The sequence below is a fragment of the Carcharhinus amblyrhynchos genome, chromosome 22 (assembly GCF_965287045.1).
Source record: "Carcharhinus amblyrhynchos chromosome 22, sCarAmb.v2.hapA, whole genome shotgun sequence".
In the NCBI taxonomy this organism is placed as follows: Eukaryota; Metazoa; Chordata; class Chondrichthyes; order Carcharhiniformes; family Carcharhinidae; genus Carcharhinus; species Carcharhinus amblyrhynchos.
Window position 1 is genome coordinate 15433152 of NC_137345.1, and position 19425 is coordinate 15452576.

The 19425-nt window shown below is 41.8% G+C and overlaps 1 protein-coding gene across 1 annotated transcript in view; it reads right to left on the minus strand.

The window, feature by feature from the left end:
* Positions 1 to 923: 923 nt before the first annotated feature.
* LOC145356753 (chitinase-3-like protein 1) overlaps positions 924 to 19425 on the minus strand; it is a 30872-nt gene continuing 12370 nt past the window's right edge. Inside the window, exons 5-12 of the mRNA XM_080209621.1 lie at positions 18233 to 18398; positions 16671 to 16795; positions 13006 to 13129; positions 12696 to 12878; positions 9446 to 9562; positions 6734 to 6875; positions 1978 to 2127; positions 924 to 1006 (exon numbers count right to left, since the gene is read on the minus strand). Coding sequence (XP_080065747.1) covers positions 924 to 1006; positions 1978 to 2127; positions 6734 to 6875; positions 9446 to 9562; positions 12696 to 12878; positions 13006 to 13129; positions 16671 to 16795; positions 18233 to 18398 — 1090 coding nt within the window. The remainder of the gene's footprint in view (positions 1007 to 1977; positions 2128 to 6733; positions 6876 to 9445; positions 9563 to 12695; positions 12879 to 13005; positions 13130 to 16670; positions 16796 to 18232; positions 18399 to 19425) is intronic.

Below are 19425 nucleotides of genomic sequence, written 5' to 3' on the forward strand. Positions count from 1 at the left end.
ACACTGGGTTTCATCATTCCTAAAGGTGAGGTTACATAATGGGTTCAGTAAGGGTGGCTGCAGCAAAGAAAGATGGTACATTTGGGATATGCAGTGACCCAGTGCACCTGAACAAGGCACTGCTCAAAGCTCATGAGCCTATGAAGACAGTAGAACATGAGATAACAGACATGCCCAATGCCAAGAATTTCAGCATCCTGGATGCAAAATGTAGATTCTGTTAGATGAAGAATCCCTGAACTACATTCATGTTTTCAGTAGCCAGCTATCATTTTCTTCATATGCCCTGTGGGATTTGCACTGGCAACGAGGTCTACCAGGTATGCATGGAGCAGATATTTGCAGGCCAATCTTGCAAAATCATTGGCGATGATATCCTAGTTTGGGGTTGTACTATGCAAGAACATGATGCATGTTTTTGTCTCTACCTTGACAGAATCAGAACTTTACAGCTGAAGCTTCATTCAGATAAATGTAGATTCAGGGACAATCAGTTCCCTGTATAGGTCACTTACTCCTAACTGATGGTGGAAACCAGATCTACACAAGATAATGGATGCAATCTTATTGGCTCTTCATCCGGCCTATTGGCTAGGCAAGTCAGTGAGATATCACAAGAGGTAGAAAAACAGATCTCACCTCTCAAAATCTTATCGGCACTGATTTACTCAGGAGTCAACTTCACTGGCGAGATTAAGAGCTCCTCACGGACTGCCTGCAGCTCTACTTATGGCCACTGCTCCCAGGGACACTGCTGAGGTTGGAAAGCTGCCAGCAATTTGATTAGCTATCAGCTCTGGTAGGTCATCCTCCCATCTGAGTCTGTGCCCTGAATCAACGAATAAACTGACAGCCCTATGGCTTGGGGATTCCATAAGATGATAAGGTATAGGAGAGAATTAGGTCATTTGGCCCACTGAGCTTTATAGTTGGCTCGGGTATTCCCAGCCAGATGGAGCCAGACTGTGGGACATGGAGTTACCATCACCATGTAAAATTCCACTGCCTATTTCCACAGCAAAAAAATACATTAATCATTTGTATTGTGGAATAATCAACCCTACATCTGTGTGTGTGCAACAAAATTGGGCGCAAAACTTTCAAATCAAAAAACGCAAAAAATTTTCAACCCGAGATCATTCTACTTGCATTCACATTTTGTAATTTGTTTGATTAAAAAGGGAAGAGAAATCTAGGAATATGTGACAACTAATCTGCTTTTGTGAATCAAGCAAGGTCATTGTTTAATGTTTACAGAGGCTAATTCTAAAAGTACAGTTATTAAGCTCGGATTTATTGTTGACATCATTCCACCTATTTCACCTGTCAATAAATAGTCAAACTATTCTTTGTGTAATTCTCTCCCATTCATATTTGAATCATAAATCATCTTTCCTGGTGGGAAAGTGATTGAATTTAACAATCAATTTGGTGGCACTTGAATGGCGTGGTGGCACATTGGTTAGCACTGCTGCCTCACCACACCAGGGATCCAGTTCGATTCCTGGCTTGTGCCACTGTTTGTGCAGAGTCTGCACATTCTCCCTGTGTCGAGTTGGTTCCCTCCAGGTGTTCCAGTTTCCTCCCACAGTCTGAAAGACGTGCTGGTTAGGTGCATTGGCCAAGCTAAATTCTCCCTCAGAGTACCCAAACAGGCGCCGGAGTCTGGCAATTGAGGGATTTTCACAATAAATAACTTCATTGCATTGTTAATGTAAGCTTATTTGTAACACTAATAAAGAGAATAAAGCAGTTTATTCAATTAAAAATAGAGCCGTGGTTACTTATGAAGCAATCATACATTACTGGATTGAATTTTGGCATTATAATGTCACACTAGCTCAAAATCAAATTCATTTTCTTTTCAGCATGCTTTAATTTTTTATTTATTTTGAAGCAATGTTTGCAATCTAATTTATTATGGCTGCAGCAATTAGTTCCTGCAACAATGACAATTGCTATTAAATTTCAGATTACCAGGACAAGTCATAATGTAACCATCTCCAGCGGCACAATTTATGAATTTATGTTGATCATTTGGCAAAGTATATGTTCCAGTCAGCTTGGTCAGACACCTCATTGTGAATTCAACTTCCTCTGTTGTTAGTTTGAAAGAAGAATCACATCCTGCAAAACAAACATAAACTGTATTTTAATGATTTAATTAGAGATTTTCATTCTCTTTAGACTCAATTGGCTCCAAAGTAATTATGTTGCAATAGCAGGGCAAGTGGGAAATATGTATGTAAATTTAGACCAGGGAGAAGGAGGGTTTTTTCCATTCCCACGTCTGTCAGGTGGGATGGGCAATGGGAACAGATGATTCCGAGAGAGGCCCAGATCGTGTTTCAGACTGACATAAAGGCGTGACGTGATTGTCGTAGAATCATAAAAACGCTACAGTGCAGACAAGAAAAGAACATTTAGCCCATCAAGTCTGCACTGATTCACCTATCCCCACAACCCTGCATATTTACCCCACTAATCTACCCTAAACTATACATCTTGGGACACTAAAGCACAATTTCGTATTGCCAATCAACCTAACATGCACATCTTTGGAGCATGGGAAGAAACTGGAGCACTAGGAAGAAACACACGTAGACACAGGGAGAACGTGCAAACTCTGCACAGGCACTCACCCGAGACCAGGACTGAACCCAGATCCCTGGTGCTGCAAAGCATCAGTGCTAACCACTGTGCCACCATGCTGATTGTCTCTGCACTCTGTCAGTGACATAAAATGCCATGCCTGATAATCCCCCTCCCCTGCTGTTATATTATCCATTCACATTGGTGTAAGGTGACATGAATTAGAATTGGTCATCCACTGTGTTCTCCTGGCTGGCAGATCTGTCAGAGGAGCTGAGGTGAGTGTATCGCTTAGGGGGCAGATGTTCTTGCTTGGTCAGTACCCTGGCACTGCCCATGACACTGCCCCCTGGAACTGCTTGCCCAGCCAGCGTGACAAAGTGAGACCTTGGAGCTTTTTTTCCCCAATTTGTGATCAATATGACGGAGAAAGTCACTGTTGAAGCAAAAGCTCCTGTTGGGGACTGACATGAGTTTTAAAATGGTTCTCTTTTATTGAACAGAACTTAAAAGTAACATGACAAAAGTGAAAAGAAAAAGCGAACTTGGAGATTGGCTTCTGCCAATCTCTCTACTGAATTGAACACATTGAACAGACCTCGAAAGCAGTCTAAAAAAAACACTAAAATCCAAACTATATTTCAATCATTATCTCATTATGGGAAATGTTTTTTGCAGTCTGTGTCCATCTTAAAGAAACGATCCTTGAAGCCGCTGTTGATTGAAGGATCCTCTTGGGAAGAGTGATCATTGTATGGTGGAGTTTCTGATGCAGATGGACAAGGAGAAAGTGGGTTCCCGGACCTGTGTCCTTTGTTTGAACAGAGGGGAGTACGATAGGATGAGAGAGGAATTGGCGAATGTTGACTGGGGGAGCACATTGGAAGGTAGGTCTGCTGAGGAACAGTGGAGGATCTTTAAGGAGATCTTTCTTGGTGCTCAGCAGAAATTTATTCCTATGGTTAAAAAGGATCGTAGGAGGAGGGATAATCAGCCGTGGATAACGAAGGAGGTAAAGAAGAGTATTAAATTAAAAGCGGATGTGTTTAGAGTGGCTAAGAGTAGTGGGCAAGAAGAGGATTGGGAGAGGTTTAAATATCAACAAAGAATGATGAAAAAGTTGATAAAGAAGGGTAGGATAAACTATAAAGCTAGGCTAGCGCTAAATATAAAAAAGGATAGTAAGAGTTTTTATAAATATATGAAAAGGAAGAGGCTGGCTAGGGTGAACGTTGGACCCTTAGAGGATGAGAGGGGGGACTTAGTGGTAGGGGATGGGGAAATGGCTGAGGCCTTGAATAGCTTTTTTGTTTCGGTCTTCACGGAGGAGGACGTGAATAGTTTGCCGGGTGTTAGCGATGGAAAGGTGGTAGGAGTGGAGGGCCTGAATGACATTATTGTTACTAGAGAGGCAGTGCTCGACAGACTGGAGGGGCTGACTGTGGACAAGTCCCCAGGACCGGATGGAATGCATCCAAGGGTTCTGAAAGAAATAGCGGAGGTGATAGTGGATGCCTTGATGATTATTTTCCAAACCTCGCTGGATTCCGGGGAAGTGCCGGAAGATTGGAAAACGGCTAATGTTACGCCATTGTTTAAGAAGGGTAGCAGGCAAAAGGCAGGGAATTATAGGCCGGTTAGTTTAACGTCTGTTGTAGGTAAAATGCTTGAATCCGTAATCAAGGAGAAAATAGCGAGGCATCTTGAGGAAAATTGTTTGATAGAGCAGACGCAGCACGGTTTCGTTAAGGGGCAGTCGTGTCTGACGAATTTATTGGAATTCTATGAGGATGCGTCTAGTGCGGTGGATAGAGGAGAACCGGTAGATGTGGTGTTTCTTGATTTTCAGAAGGCGTTTGATGAGGTGCCACACAAGAAATTGTTACAGAAGGTTAGGGGGCATGGAGTTGGGGGTAGGGTGTTAGCGTGGATAGGGGATTGGCTGTCAAATAGGAGGCAGAGAGTGGGGGTCAATGGGTGCTATTCGGATTGGCGGTTGGTGACTAGTAGAGTGCCCCAGGGATCGGTGCTGGGGCCTCAGCTATTTACCATTTATATAGATGATTTGGAGGAGGGAACCGAGTGTATGGTGTTGAAATTTGCTGATGACACCAAGATTGGTGGAACGGCAAATTGTGCGGAGGGTGTGGAAAGTCTGCAGAGGGATCTAGATAGGCTGGGCGAATGGGCCAGGAACTGGCAAATGAAATTTAATGTTGGCAAGTGTGAAGTTGTCCACTTTGGTAGGAATAATGGTAGGAAGGACTACTACTTACATGGCGAAAAACTGCAGCATGCTATGGTGCAGAGGGACCTCGGGGTCCTTGTGCATGAGTCGCAAAAACCCAGCCTGCAGGTGCAGCAGGTGGTCAGGAAGGCGAGTGGGATGCTGGCCTTCATAGCGAGGGGGATTGACTATAAAAGTAGGGAGGTCTTGCTGCAACTGTACAGGGCACTAGTGAGGCCGCAGCTGGAGTACTGTGTGCAGTTTTGGTCGCCGCACTTACGCAAGGATATTTTGGCCTTAGAGGGAGTGCAGAGGAGGTTCACTAGGCTGATACTGGAGTTGAGGGGGTTGAGCTATGAGGAGAGGCTGAATAAACTGGGCTTGTACTCATTAGAGTTTAGAAGAATGAGGGGAGATCTCATTGAGACATATAAGATGATGAATGGGATGGATAGGATAGAGGTGGAGAGGCTCTTCCTGCTCAGAAAGGACAGTAGGACTAGAGGGCACAGCCTCAAGATAAGGGGGGGGGGGCAGTTTAGAATGGAGTTGAGGAGGAACTTCTTCACTCAAAGGGTGGTGAATCTCTGGAATTCTCTGCCCGTTGAAGTGGTGGAGGCTGCCTCGCTAAATATATTTAAGACGTGGGTAGATAGGTTTTTGATAGGCAAGGGGATTAAGGGTTATGGGGAGAGGGCGGAAAAGTGGAACTGAGCCACATCAGATCAGCCATGATCTTATTGAATGGTGGGGCAGGCTCGAAGGGCTAGATGGCCTACTCCTGCTCCTATTTCGCATGTTCTTATGTTCTTAAGGAATGCAGTCAATTTTTAGCTAACCTTTAGCCTTCTGATTCCACATGTCGTCAAGTTCGCAGTCAATTTTTAAGCTTAACAGAGTTAGTTGCATAGGCAAAAATGTCTCAAAATGAAGTCTTTGCATAGACTGAAGTCAAAAGGGCTAAGCATAGACAAGATGTCTCAGCTTCCCTGAGTGCAAAACAAATAAACAAAGATATTCCTGAACACAGAAAGCAGGCTGGAATCAACTGAGTTTTGGTGATTCATGTAATGAACTTCAATCAAGGGTAAAATTTGAGGACCACTTGGGAGTGGGCTGAGAGTGGGGTTTGCCATTACGTCATGTACCATGATGGTGTTGGCATCGGGTGGTTGGCTCAATGTTGGGTCAACTGATGTCCTTAAGTGGCCAACAAATGGCAATTTTAAAGTTACATCTCTCACATCGCTAGTTCACAAGGTGATCTTGTTGCAGGATAAGGGTAGCCCTTCCTGTTCAGGGAGATTCCCAATCAGGTGAAGACACAGTGAGTGAAATGCCTCACTTCACTGAAGAGCCAGAGTAGAGAAGAGTGGGGAAGCTACGATCTGTGGGCATTAGGATTACAAAAGACACAACCTCTCATGATTTTGCATAGGAACAGACATAGGGAGGAGCTGGGTTATTGAGTGGAGAATAATTGAACCAAGGGCTGGTAGCATTAAACAGTCCTCATTAAGAGAAAAGCAATCAGCATTAATTTTAGAAAATACCTTTCTATTATAGCATTGTTGATAGCAAAATCACAAAAGTTACAGTAATTTGGGAAGGCGAGCTGGCTGGTGTCAAGAAGTATTTTCCAGGATAAGTTAGATATGCAGAGGTGCAGTCCTGAGACATAACAGCGTCACCACTGCTGGGAGTGTGTGATTACAGGGTGAAGAGTTTATAGATCCAGTTTGCATTATAAATGCAGACATTAGAATTTAAATAGAAAATATAGACACAAGGTGATAACAGGAAGTGATGTTTTGTGCACAGGAAGTACATGTAGACACAAGATTTGTTAAAATGTTATACGCAACAGCAATAGAATGCAATTCAAGCTTAGTTGGATCACACATAATAAATTACCATGAGTAGTAATGTCAAGAGCTGTCTTCAATGTTTTGGCCAAAGGATAAGTTCCTTGATTGCAATGAGTTCCACTGTAATCATCCTGATCCAAGGCCGACAATGCGGCACCTCCAAACTTGTTCTCCTTCAGCCACTCAGCCTACAGGAAAAACATATGAAAATACAATTAAAAGTATTAAACAAAATAGGACTTCTGTTGAAAATTTAGTGCTTTTCCATTGAAAAATTAAATGCCAAGTATTTTGGCTCGGACATTCCTCTGAGGATTATTCAGTTCCCAAACATACAGAAGATGGAAAAGAAAGGAGATCCCTAGTAATTTCACACTGCTTTGAGATTTTTAGTGCTTTTCCTGGGAAGACGGATGACAAATGCAGCATTGTAACGCCATGGAAATGAGCTGGTCAGGTGAGCCACAATGCATGTTGGATGCATTTTGGTCAGGACGAGGAGAAGTGGAATATTTCCTCCATCATTCAGAGATTCATTCTTGGCTTTGCACCCAAGTTATATTGTACACTGCTGTTTTTCTAAGAGATAGCTTGAAAGAAGAATTTTCCCCCATTTGACTGCAACTTCCATTTTTCCATCTATCACTCAAAATGATATTCTATCTCCAGCCTATTATAATAATTATCCAAAAAATCTACTTTAGTATCCAATCCTAAATATAGAATAGATTCATCACAGAAGATGAAATATTGAATAGGTCTATCACATGGCATGGGGTGTGGAATGGATCATACAAAATGAAATGAATATGTTTAACGACAAGAGTTACCAATTCCTGGATGTCCTTTACTTGTTCATGGGCCTGAACTTCCTCAAAGTGACAGTCAGTTTTGGATTGCCACTCTGTGCCCAATTCTTTAGCTGAAACATTTCCTAGTCTGACTTGCCTGACAATTCAACTCAGCCTGGACAAATCCAAGCAGTGCATCACAACCCCAGGGTTTAGTGGCAAAGCGCAGTTGAGTGAAACAGGAGTATGCAACCACTTTTTTACCTAGCTGCTATAAGCCAGATATGCTTAAATGCCCATTGTAGTTTAAGGTCCTTGACATACCAGGTAGAAGTAAAAAATCTAAATAAGTGGATAAAATTTGAGAGAATGGGTGGGTGGCAGCAGGGGTGGGTGGGGAGTGGGGTGGGGGTCACTAAAGGTGGGGAGGTTTGGAAGTTAGTGGGGGATCAAATGTTGGGGTGATGGGATGTTTGTAGGGGATCAGATGTCGGAGGTTGGCATTTGGGGGTTGGCATTTGGGGGGTTGGAGATCAGGGATCAAATAGAGTGTCAGAGATTGGGATTTGGAAAGAGATGGGGATCATATTTTGGACGATTGGACGTCAGAGGTGTCGGAGTTTGGGGTTTTGTGATCAGGATCAGAAGTCATATGGTCGGGCATCAGGGAAGGGCATCAGGACTTGGGTCGGATCAGGTCTGGGTATGAGGTTAGAGGGGACAGTGATCAGCTGCAAGTTACCAACTCATAAATGTCCCTGATTTTTACTGTTGATGCTACAATGAGCCTCCTTTTTATCCATATCTATTAGTATTACAACATTAGTTTGCATTTACTTTCCTTGCCATGATCAGTACAGGTTATTAGTTATAACTCAAATTCACCAAGTTACATAGAACTACAGAAGCCCTGGAGTGCAGAAAGAAAATATGTGGTCCATCAAATCTGTGCCAACTCTCTGAAAGAGCATCCAATCCAGGCCCTCCACTCTCCCTTATCCCCACAACCCCATGCACTTACCATGGCCAATCCAACTAACCTGTGGCATGGCAGCACAGTGGTTAACACTGCTGCCTCATAACTCCAGGGACCCGGGTTTGATTCCCAGATTGGCTCGCTGTCTGTGTGGAGTCTGCACGTTCTCCCCATGCCTGCATGGGTTTCTCCCGGGTCCTCTGGTTTCCTTGCACATTCCGGAAGACATGCTAGTTAGGTACATTGGCCACACTATATTCTTTCTCAGTGTACCCAAACAGGCACTGAGAGTGGCGACTAAGAAATTTTCACTGTAACCTCATTGCAGTGTTAACGTAACACTCTTGTGATACATATTAACTATCTTTAACCTACACATTTTAGGACACAAAAAGGCAAATCCACCTAACCTGCATATCTTTGGAGTGTGGGAGGAAACCTGAGCACTCGGAGGAAACCCCCGCAGACACAGGGAGAATGTGCAAACTCCACACAATCACCCAAGGCTGCAAATGAAGCTGGTCCCCTGGCACTGTGAGGCAGCAGTGCGAACTGCATGTTTATATTCAGATCATGTTCAAAATACGTGATAATGTACAACATGAGGAGAAATGCTCGCATAACATAACATGAGACAAGATCCCATGAGATCTGTCAGAGTCAGACAACATTCAGGGTTGTGAGAGTCATCACTGGACAATCCCTTTTCCCAGACAAGACCAACATTCTTCAGCCTCTACTACAACTGAGGAAAATAAGCATGGCTCTTTATTTTTTACTTAAATGATATAACACTATCTGTATTGTTTTTGTCAGTGAACAGTGTTACCATACTCTAAGCCAATGATTAATAAAAGCTCCATTGCCTGAACTTTATTCATGAACATATCTCATCATGACATTTATTAATCTCTAATGTTATTAATGAACTCTCAACTGAATAATTGCAGCAGATTTGTGAAATTATGGTGGTAAATAAAAGGCTCCTAACTTTGGTTTTGAAGCTTCCTGGATCGTCATATCCAACCCACTGATTACCGTTGACTGCATAAGGAACCTTCTGGTCTTCAATCATGTGTGTGGTGGCATTCTTCAAAAATGTACAGACCTATCAATTGAAAAACAAGAATTACTGTTAACATGTCAGACAAATAAGACTATAGGCCATCAGAAATAGGAACAGGAGTAGGACATTCAGCCCTTCCAGCTGCTCTGCCATTTAATAAGATCACGGCTGATCTACCAGTCACTAAGTCCACTTTCCTGTCTTATCTCCATAACCCTTAATTGCCCGACTGATAGAAAACCTATCGATTTCAGCCTTGAAAATGTCCAGGGACTCAACCTCCACAGCTTCCTGGAGTAAAGAATTCCAAAGATTCACCACTATTTCAGAGAAGAAATCTCCCTCAAATCCGCCTTAAATAAGCACTCGCTTATTGTGCGATTATGTCCTCTGGTGCAACGTTTGCCTATGTGTGACAATATACACTCATTATTTACCCCATCTAAACCTCTAAGAATCATACATATTTTAATCAAACCATCTCTCATTCTTCTGAGCTCCAAGACCCAACCTATTTAATCTTTCCATATGTGACTGTCCCTCTATACTCAGGATCATCTGAGTAAACCTCCTCTGTAGTGCCCATAATGATAGTATATATTTTCTAATATAAAGGGACAAAAACTGCTGACAATATTCTAAATGTGACCTCACAGGTACCTTGCACAGTTGCAGCAACACCTGTTTTCTTTTTTACTCCAGATATAGATATAGCACTTGGGGCAAAGGCCATCAAAGGAATGAGAGAATGGTGGGTAATGAATGATGGAGCTGATGAATGTCAGATGACCTCTTCCTGCTTGTATTTTCTATATTTCTCTATTTTTATGACCCTCTCATCACTTATTACTCACCATCATGTCATTTTGAATCCTGAGATTCTTTTGACGATTGTTCTCATAAGAAATGACTTCTTCCAATTAACCATAGGAGACCATGGAACATGTTACTGTAGTTTTTCATGATTCAAGCAAAAAGAGAATTACTCCAGAGAAACCTCTGGAGCAACTTCCTCTCATACTGCTCCAACAGCTCTGACACAACCCTCTAATATAGGAATCACAGAGAGTATTCTAATATGGTTCTCTGCTCCAAGTCACAGATACAGACTGTTATATACTTAGTCAGTACACAGAACGTTGTTTTAAAATTCTAATCTTGTCTATGTAGGCCCATTATTAACTAAATTTTTACCCAAAAGCTTGTCTTTAATCTTCCAGTCAGAGTTTCTGTTCTTCTAAAAAGTAAACAATTTTGCTGATGCATTCTGCTGATCTCAAGTTTTTGAGTTAAAGCATTTGACTGGCATGTGATTTTACACTAATGCAGGAATGTTAGATCTATTGCTCTGTTTACTCAATCTATTAATTTACTCTTACTGTATATATGCACAGAGATACAATATTAGCTGTCACCTGTGCTTTAGATTTAGATTATAATAACACAAATGGAATGAGAGAAAGCACTGAAATGTGACATTTGCTCTTTATCTAATTTTAAGTAATATAATTATAGTTATAAATTTATTTAATTATTGGTCAAATTCCCTGCTCACCATGATGGTTTGTCATTTCATTTTGAAAAGATAGTACATTTTTTAAGTTCATTTATTGGATGTAGTCATTACTGGCTGGGCCAGCATTCATTTATTGCCCATCTATGAAGGAATTTAAGAATTTGCTGAGGATCAGACAAGCAGCTGCAGTTGTGGGTTGTAAGCCAGACCAGGTAAGGATGTCAGATTTCTTTCCCTAAAGGACATTGGTGAACCAGATGAATTTTTACAATTGGTAATGGTTTCATGGTCATCAGTAGCCTTTCATTTCCAGGTTTCTTTGTTAAATTTGAATTTCACTATCTACCATGGTGGGATTTGAACCCAACTCCCCAGAACATTACCCTGGGTGTCTGGATTACTAGTCCAGTGATAATACTACGAGGCCAGTGTGCCACTGAGAAATTTTAAAATATTTAGTTTACTTTTCATCATATTGATAACGCTTCAGATATGTTTGCCTCTGTTAGTGACATACACATTTCCCACTTGCCCTGCTATTGCAACATAATTACTTTGGAGGCAACTGAATCTAAAGAGCGCCATAGTGAGTCCAGTTGCTGTGGGTTTCATGTCAACTTCAGCACATAATGAAGTCTGACACTTTTGATTTACTGAGAGATTTCCATGGTGCCATAAGCTCCACTTGGTACAGTAGTTAGTACTTCTACCTCACAAAGTGGTTGATATATTGGGTGGGATTTTATGGCCTCACTCGTCCCAAAACCCATAAATCCCACCCGAAGTCAATGGATCTTCCCATTCTCCACTCCTTGTCTGCTCCAATTCCCATGGCGAGCGAGTCAGTAAAATTCCTGGGTTTAATCAGAATCTATGTATATGGAATGAGCTGGGAACCTGGAGTTGAGAATTATCAGATCAGATCAGTCATGATCTTATTGAATGGCAGAGCAGACCCAATGGGCCGAATGGCCATCTTCTGTTCCTATGTCTTATGGTTTAATATGGCACACTGATTATATAGCAAAAAGATTACCTTCATTTTTCATACCTTATTAGAACCCTTACCCAAACGTTGAGGTCTAAATTTCAGAACTCAGTCATTTGGCTCTAATTTCTTAACAAACTATTGAACCACGGGGATGTTCACTCATGTGACTCCTTTCCTATTTCCACAAACTGGTTAGAAATGTAATTAAACAAGTTTAAATGTGAAGTCTAATACAGTTTTGTCTGATGTTTGTTTGTTGTAAGAATCTACCAGTTGTTTTCCCACAACTGCAGCTGCTTGTCTGATCCTGGGCCCCGTGCAGGACTGAAAGAAGCTGCCATCACCTCAAAATTATCATTCCACTGACTGGTTTCTGGAGAAACAAATCTTATGCAATTTCCAGGAAAATTAAACTCACAACACTAACCCAGTCCTTTGCTTGTTCCAACTTCATTATATACCTATAAGTATATATGTCATAGATTTAATACCTAATACTAATATAGATGTATAAATATGTATTTATATATGCAATGCATCTTTCCAACTTCCTACAGAACCAACAAGGTGATTCCCCCACAATATTTTATCCCTGATCACTTTCTATTTAAGATGAACTTGTGAGAATTCATTATGTGATAATCTAATAACATTTGCAACATCATTACCTCCTTATAAGCCATGAGTCCACGTTTGCTGCTGTATGGACCAGACACACCACCTTTAGAAACTGGGGCACCAACACCTGTTTTGGAAGTTTTAAGGATGTAGCTATTTCCATAGGTTGGAAATGTCACAAGTAGTTTCTCTGCTGGCACACCTTTGTCTCTCCAGTATTTCAAACTATAATCCTGCAAGGTAATATACCTTGATGAATTAATTGAGATTTTAATAACAAAATTTTTCCTATTTTGTTTTGGTAAAATTTCAAATAAAAATCATGAAATATGGATGTCAACATTAAGCAGACATACTTACGACATTAAAGTATCTATTTTGGCCCCGTACGACAGAACTATTGTACAAGGGACTGTTATGTGCAGTAAATTTATTCCATGGACCATTAAAATGTAAAGTAACCACAGTGATAAAGTCCACATTCCTGTCCAAAAAGCACAAAATGAGTCATTGAAATTCAGAATTCTTTCTAATAATGAATTATAGATCATTATCAGTTTCATAACGCAAGTGGTTCCAATGGTGGAACGTTGATTCCTGATCAATGTTGCACAGGGCACATTTGATGTTGGAGTTTCTTATTTCTCAGTGTAGCCACCAGATGGCTGTGTTCACTCCATTGGAGAATTGCATCTCAGATGATGGGAAATGTTAAGTGCCCTCATTCTCCTCTTTCACCCACACCCATCTCCCTCCCAACCCTCCCAAACTACACCCCCACCCTCTCCCCCTCAGCGCTACTTAATTCAGGGAAGCACTGGGAATCTTGCTGACATTTGTAGCTAAAACAAGGTCCAGGAAATTGGGAAACAGAGCAGGAAGAAACAAACCAAAACAAAATTAAAGTAACAAATATTATTCCATGCTGTTTTCATAAAACAGTTTGAAGCTTCCGACCTGAATTATAACATTGGTCAGTTATCAGTAATATATCAAATCAGACTAGATGATTTGGTATCACTGAAAGTTTGTGCTCCAAGAAGAGTACTGTTAGGAAACCAAAGATAATTTTACGAGATTTATATTTGTATGGATAAATATTAGAAATAAGGTAGAGTGGGACGTGAGTTTATTTTAATGTTGGTGTGCCCGGAAGGGACCTATAGTTAGATTCATGCTGGATAAAGGTGTTTTTATGCTTGGAGGTTAATTTCCAACTGAGATTCCATTGTGCTTAGAGAGAGCCACAGCATGAAGAATCAGTCAGTCAGCTTCTTAGGAACTGGGGCCTTGGGAGGATAAAAAAATCTTTCCTTTCTTCTTAGTTTTAGTAAAATCCAGGCCATAGCGTCATCGAGGTTTACAGCATGGAAAGAGGTCTTCTGCCTACCTTGTCTGTTCTGCCTCATTTTTACCATTCCTGAAAATGTGCAGGGTGTGATTTTTTTGGCCTGCTGCACTGTTTGGGTAGAGCATCGGGGTGGGACATTTCAGTAAGTGGGGTGGGGGAAAATTGGATTCATGACTGGCTAGATGCCCCATTCATTTTTTTGGATGTAATCAGCCTCAAGCCGCGGAACTGCATGCCCACAGCAGTGGGGATAAATTATGGTCCGCATCAATGGGGACTAAATGTGATGGCCTTGATGGTGGGACCAGAGGAATTGAGGCCCATGGGAGATTGGGGGCAAGGCATTCCCCATAGGAGTTCCAGCCTGGCACATTGACAGTGCCCAACTGAGCACCCTGGCACTGCCCATCAGGCACCAGGCAGTGCCAAGTGGGGAGGGCCTGATGGACAAGGCCAGATAGTGTGAAGCCAGACCAAGGTTGTGGAGAAGTAGGACAGCAGGGAATGAGGGAACTCAATATGGGAGTTGGGCCCATATTCAGGAATGGTAAAAACAGGGCAGAATGGACAAGTTAGGCAGAAGGCCTCTTTCCATGCTGTAAAACTCGATGATTCCATGGCCTGGATTTTACTAAAACTAAGAAGAAAGGAAAGTTTTTTTATCCTCCCAAGGCCCCAGTTCCTAAGTAGCTGACCGACTGATTCTTCATGCCATGGCTCTCTCTAAGCACAATGGAATCTCAGTCAGGAATTAACCCCCAAGCTTTAAAACACCTTTATCCAGCATGAGTCTAACTATAGGTCCCTTCCAGGCACACCAACATTAAAATAAACTCACCTCCCACTCTACCTCATTTCTAATATTTATCCATACAAATATAAATCCCTTAAAAATGGGGAACTGCTGGTAAGGCCGGTGCTCAGAGGCTAGCCTTTAGAATATGGAGCAAACAGGAGGCCCACAATCAAGAGGCTGACAATGATAGAGGGGAAGCACTTTTACACTGGGAGATCAGTGCATGCTCACAGGCCACATCTGCAGGCTGGTGCCGGCCTCTCAGTGGGATTAAGCCATACCCTCTCCCTACTGGTGTAAATCCCCTCTATGTTGGACTCTATGATGCACAGAGTGTCGTAATTCATTCCATTCAGCTCGCCCAAAAAGCAGTGGGAAAACACCCACATTACCGTTTGTTGAATACTTAATTTTTTTTAGCAAAATTGTGCTCACAATGTTTTGGTCTCAACTGCTTTCTGTGGCATGAACTCCACAAGCTCACCTCTCCCTGGGCGAAGAGATTTCTCCTCATCTCAGCCCTGAACAGTCTATCCCATATCCTCAGACTATGACCACTGGCCCTGGACACCTACACCACTAGGAGTATCCTTTCTACATTTACCCTGTTTAGTCCTGTTGGAATTTTATAGATTTCTATGAGATTTTCCCCCTCATTATTCTGAACTCCAGTGAACATATTCCTAATCGAATAAATATCCTCACAAGTCAGTCCTGCCATCCCAGGAACAAGTCTGGTGAGCGTTTGTTGCACTCCCTCCATAGCAAGAACACCTTTCTCAGATAAGGAGACCAAAAATGCACATAATACTCAATGTGTGGTCTCATTAAGGCCCTGCAAAATTGCAGCCCTGCTCCTGCGCTCGAATCCTCTCATGATGAAGGCTAACATACCATTTGCCTTTTTTACTGCCTGCTGTACCTGCATGCTTGCGTCAGTGACTGGTGCAGGAGGACATCCAAGTCTCATTGCACATCACCCTCTCCTAATTTATGATCATTCAGATAGTAATCTGCCTTCCTGCTTTTTCTAAAAAAAAGTGGATAACTCATATGTATCCAAGTTACCGGCATCAGCCATGCATTTTTACACTCACTCAGCTTGTCCAAATCACACTGCATTCCATTCACAGGTTTCCGGGACTACAGAATGAATTAGCCTACAACTGGCCTTTGTCTTGCTTCTTTCAAACAACAAAATGACAAGAGGGAAGGAGATGTGATGGGTTATGCACCATCTGCCACAGCTGAATTCATGTCCCACCCTATGTAAATAGTTATGCATTGATAGCCTGTTCAAACTATATATTATAAAATGGTTTGTACGCAGTTACTATTCATACACATGGTTTCATCCCAGGGCCACCCATTGAGCCAACTTAAACAGGGAAGATGTTGGGAGATAGTAGCATAGTGGTATTGTCACCAGACTAGTGTTCTAGAGATCCAATTTCAAATCCAGTGGGAGGAACCCAAGCACCCAGAGGAAACTCACGCAGACACAGGGAGAACATGCAAACTCTGCATAGACAATTACTCTAAGCCAGAATTGAACCCAAGTCTCTTGCACTGTAAGGCAGCAGTGCTAACATTTGCACCACCGTGCGTCCCATGATGATCATGAAACCATTGTCAATTGGCTGTAAAAACTCATTTGGTTCATTAATGTCCTTTAGGGAGGGAAATTTGGCATCATTACATGGTCTGGCCTACATGAGACTGCAGATCCACAGCAATGTGGTTGACTCTTAAGTTAGGGATGGGCAACAAATGGTCAAAGCATAAAAGAGACCGAGTGGGTCATGTGATGACATGGCAACAGAATGGGAACTTTACCCAAAGGTTGTAAATTTCAATCTTTTCCTCAGTTCTACTCACTTTGAAAGCTCAGGTACCTCATATCCAATATCAATAACCTTCTTATTAGAAGAAACCGGAACATTAAGAAGGAGTCTGGTCTTCCCAGAAGTTTTTGCCTCAGCTTTAAAGGCCTCCATCATTTCCTACAAAGGATGAGCAATTGTTATTGATGATAAACACCCTACAGAGCATAATCCATGTAGTCAAAGCTCCAACTGACAGTTTATGTTCATGGGCATTCTGTCTCTCTCTCTCTTTTTATTGGATATGCATTGGGCTTATATCTGATACTGTATACCTTCCTGAGATCTTACTTAAACTAAATATGCTCGAGTCATTTTCAGTGCTTGTCCAGCCGGACACTTATGTCAGACTCCTATTTATGACTATAGCTCAGCCTTCAACACCATTATTCCCATGAATCTCATCTCCAAACTCGGGGGCCTGGGCCTCGACACCTATCTCTGTGACTGGATCCCGAACTTCTTAACTCACAGGCCACAGTCAGTAGGGATAGGCAACAACACCTCCTCCACGATCATCTTCAACATTGGCGCCCCACAAGGGTATGTTCTCAGTTCCCTACTATACTTCTTATACACCTATGACTGTGTGGCCAAATTCCCCTCCAATTCACTTTTCAAGTTTGCTGACAACAACACCGTAGTGGATTAGATCTCAAACGATGACAAGATGGAGTACAGGAATGAGATAAAGAATCTGGTGTACTGGAGTGGCAACAATAATCTCTCCCTCAATGTCAACAAAACGAAGGAGATTGTTATCAATTTCAGGAAACGTAAAGAAGAACATGCCCCTGTCTACATCAACGGGGATGGAGTAGAAAGAGTCAAGAGCTTCAGGTTTTCAGGTGTCCAGATCACCAAAAACCTGCCCTGGTCCCCCCATGCCGACATTATAGTTAAGATAGTCCACCAACACCTCTACTTTCTGAGAAGACTAAAGAAATTTAGCATGTCAGCTACAACTCTCACCAACTTTTACAGATGCATCATGGAAAGCATGGTATGGCTTCTGCTCTGTCCAAAACTGCAAGGAACTACAAATGGTTGTGAATGTAGCCCAATCCATCACGCAAATCAGTCTCCCATCCATTGACTCTATCTACACTTCCCGCTGTCTCAGCAAAGCAGCCAGCATAATTCAGGACCCCACGCATCCTGAACGTGCTCTCTTCCATCTTTATCTGTCAGGAGAAAGCTACAAAAGTCCGAGGTCACGTATCAAAAATAGCCTCTTCCCTGCTACTATCAGGCTTTTGAATGGACTTACCTTGCATTAAGTTGATCTTTCTCTACTCCCTAGCTATGATTGTAACATTATATTCTGCACTCTCTCATTTTCTTTTCTATGAAAGCTATGCTTTATCTATAGCTTGCAAGAAACAATATTTTTCACTGTATGTTAACACGTGACAATAAAAAGTCAAATCAAATCAAAATCAAATCAAACATTTTCATGAAGATGTGGCCATTACTGGTATTGGAGATGCATTATTGGCTTCAGATCACCTCTAAATGTTTTCAGCAGATGTTACATTAAAGACGATAGTCTTTTACCTTGACTAAGAGTGTAAGATGATGTTTGTCCTCTTTTGTACTGCCTTCATATCCAGGATACCTCCCATCCAGGTCTAAACCATCAAATCCATGTTTCCGCAGAAAGACAACTACCGAATCAATGAATTTTTTTCGACTTTCCTCTGTAATTGCAATCGTGTGAAACCTAATCATGAGAAGATTGAAGTGGAGAAAATATCAAACCTAGAAATCGCTCCTTTGGAATTCTTTTTCTGGCCAGTATTGATTTTTTGAACTCTTAATGAGCTTATTCTAAACTTCATTGCAAAATAATTCAATGTCAGCATTTCAATAAACTGATAGTATTAATATCGTGAGTCTCTGCACAAGAACAGTGCTGCTTTATCCTGACATATCATTCATTATTCTGAAATTCATTAACAGATTTTTACCTAAGTTTATTTAAAAATAAATCCTTACCTGACTTTTATTTTGCATTGCTCTGTTGGGTTCCATTTCTGGTTGAAATCCAGACTCATTCATTTCCAAAAGGAAAGTCCTGGCTTCTGACACAAAAGCAACAATGACTTCTGGGGTGCACTCTTGGAACGGAATTGATTTTAAAATGCATTTCTAGGACGGAATTTTCCCATCGTATCCATGACAGGAATCGTAGCCGGCAACGGGAGAGGGTATCACCGTGTAAATGTCCATTGACATCAGGTGGGATTTTCTGGTCTCGGGCGAGACCGGCCAAAATATCCCATCCCTAATCTCTGATTATGTAATCATTTATGTAACCAAGGGAGGTGATAGCCTAGTGCTATTATTACTAGATTATTAATCGAGAGATTGAGCTAATGTTTTGGGACCCGGGTTCGAATCCCACAGCAGCAGATGGTGGAATTTAAATTTTGGATATAAAACTGGCTCGGTCAAAGAAGAGGGTAGCAGTGGAAGGGTGCATTTCTGAATGGAGGGCTGTGACAAATGGTGTTCCTCAGAGATCAGTGCCGGGACCTTTGCTGTTTGTAATATGTATGAATGATTTGGAAGAAAATGTAACCAGATTGATTAGTAAGTTTGCAGACGACATAAAGGTTGGTAGATTTGCAGATAGCAATGAGGACCATCAGAGGATACAGCAGGCTATAGATCAGTTGGAGACTTGGGCAGAGAGATGACAGATGGAGTTTAATCTGGACAATTGTGAGGTAATGCATTTTGGAAGA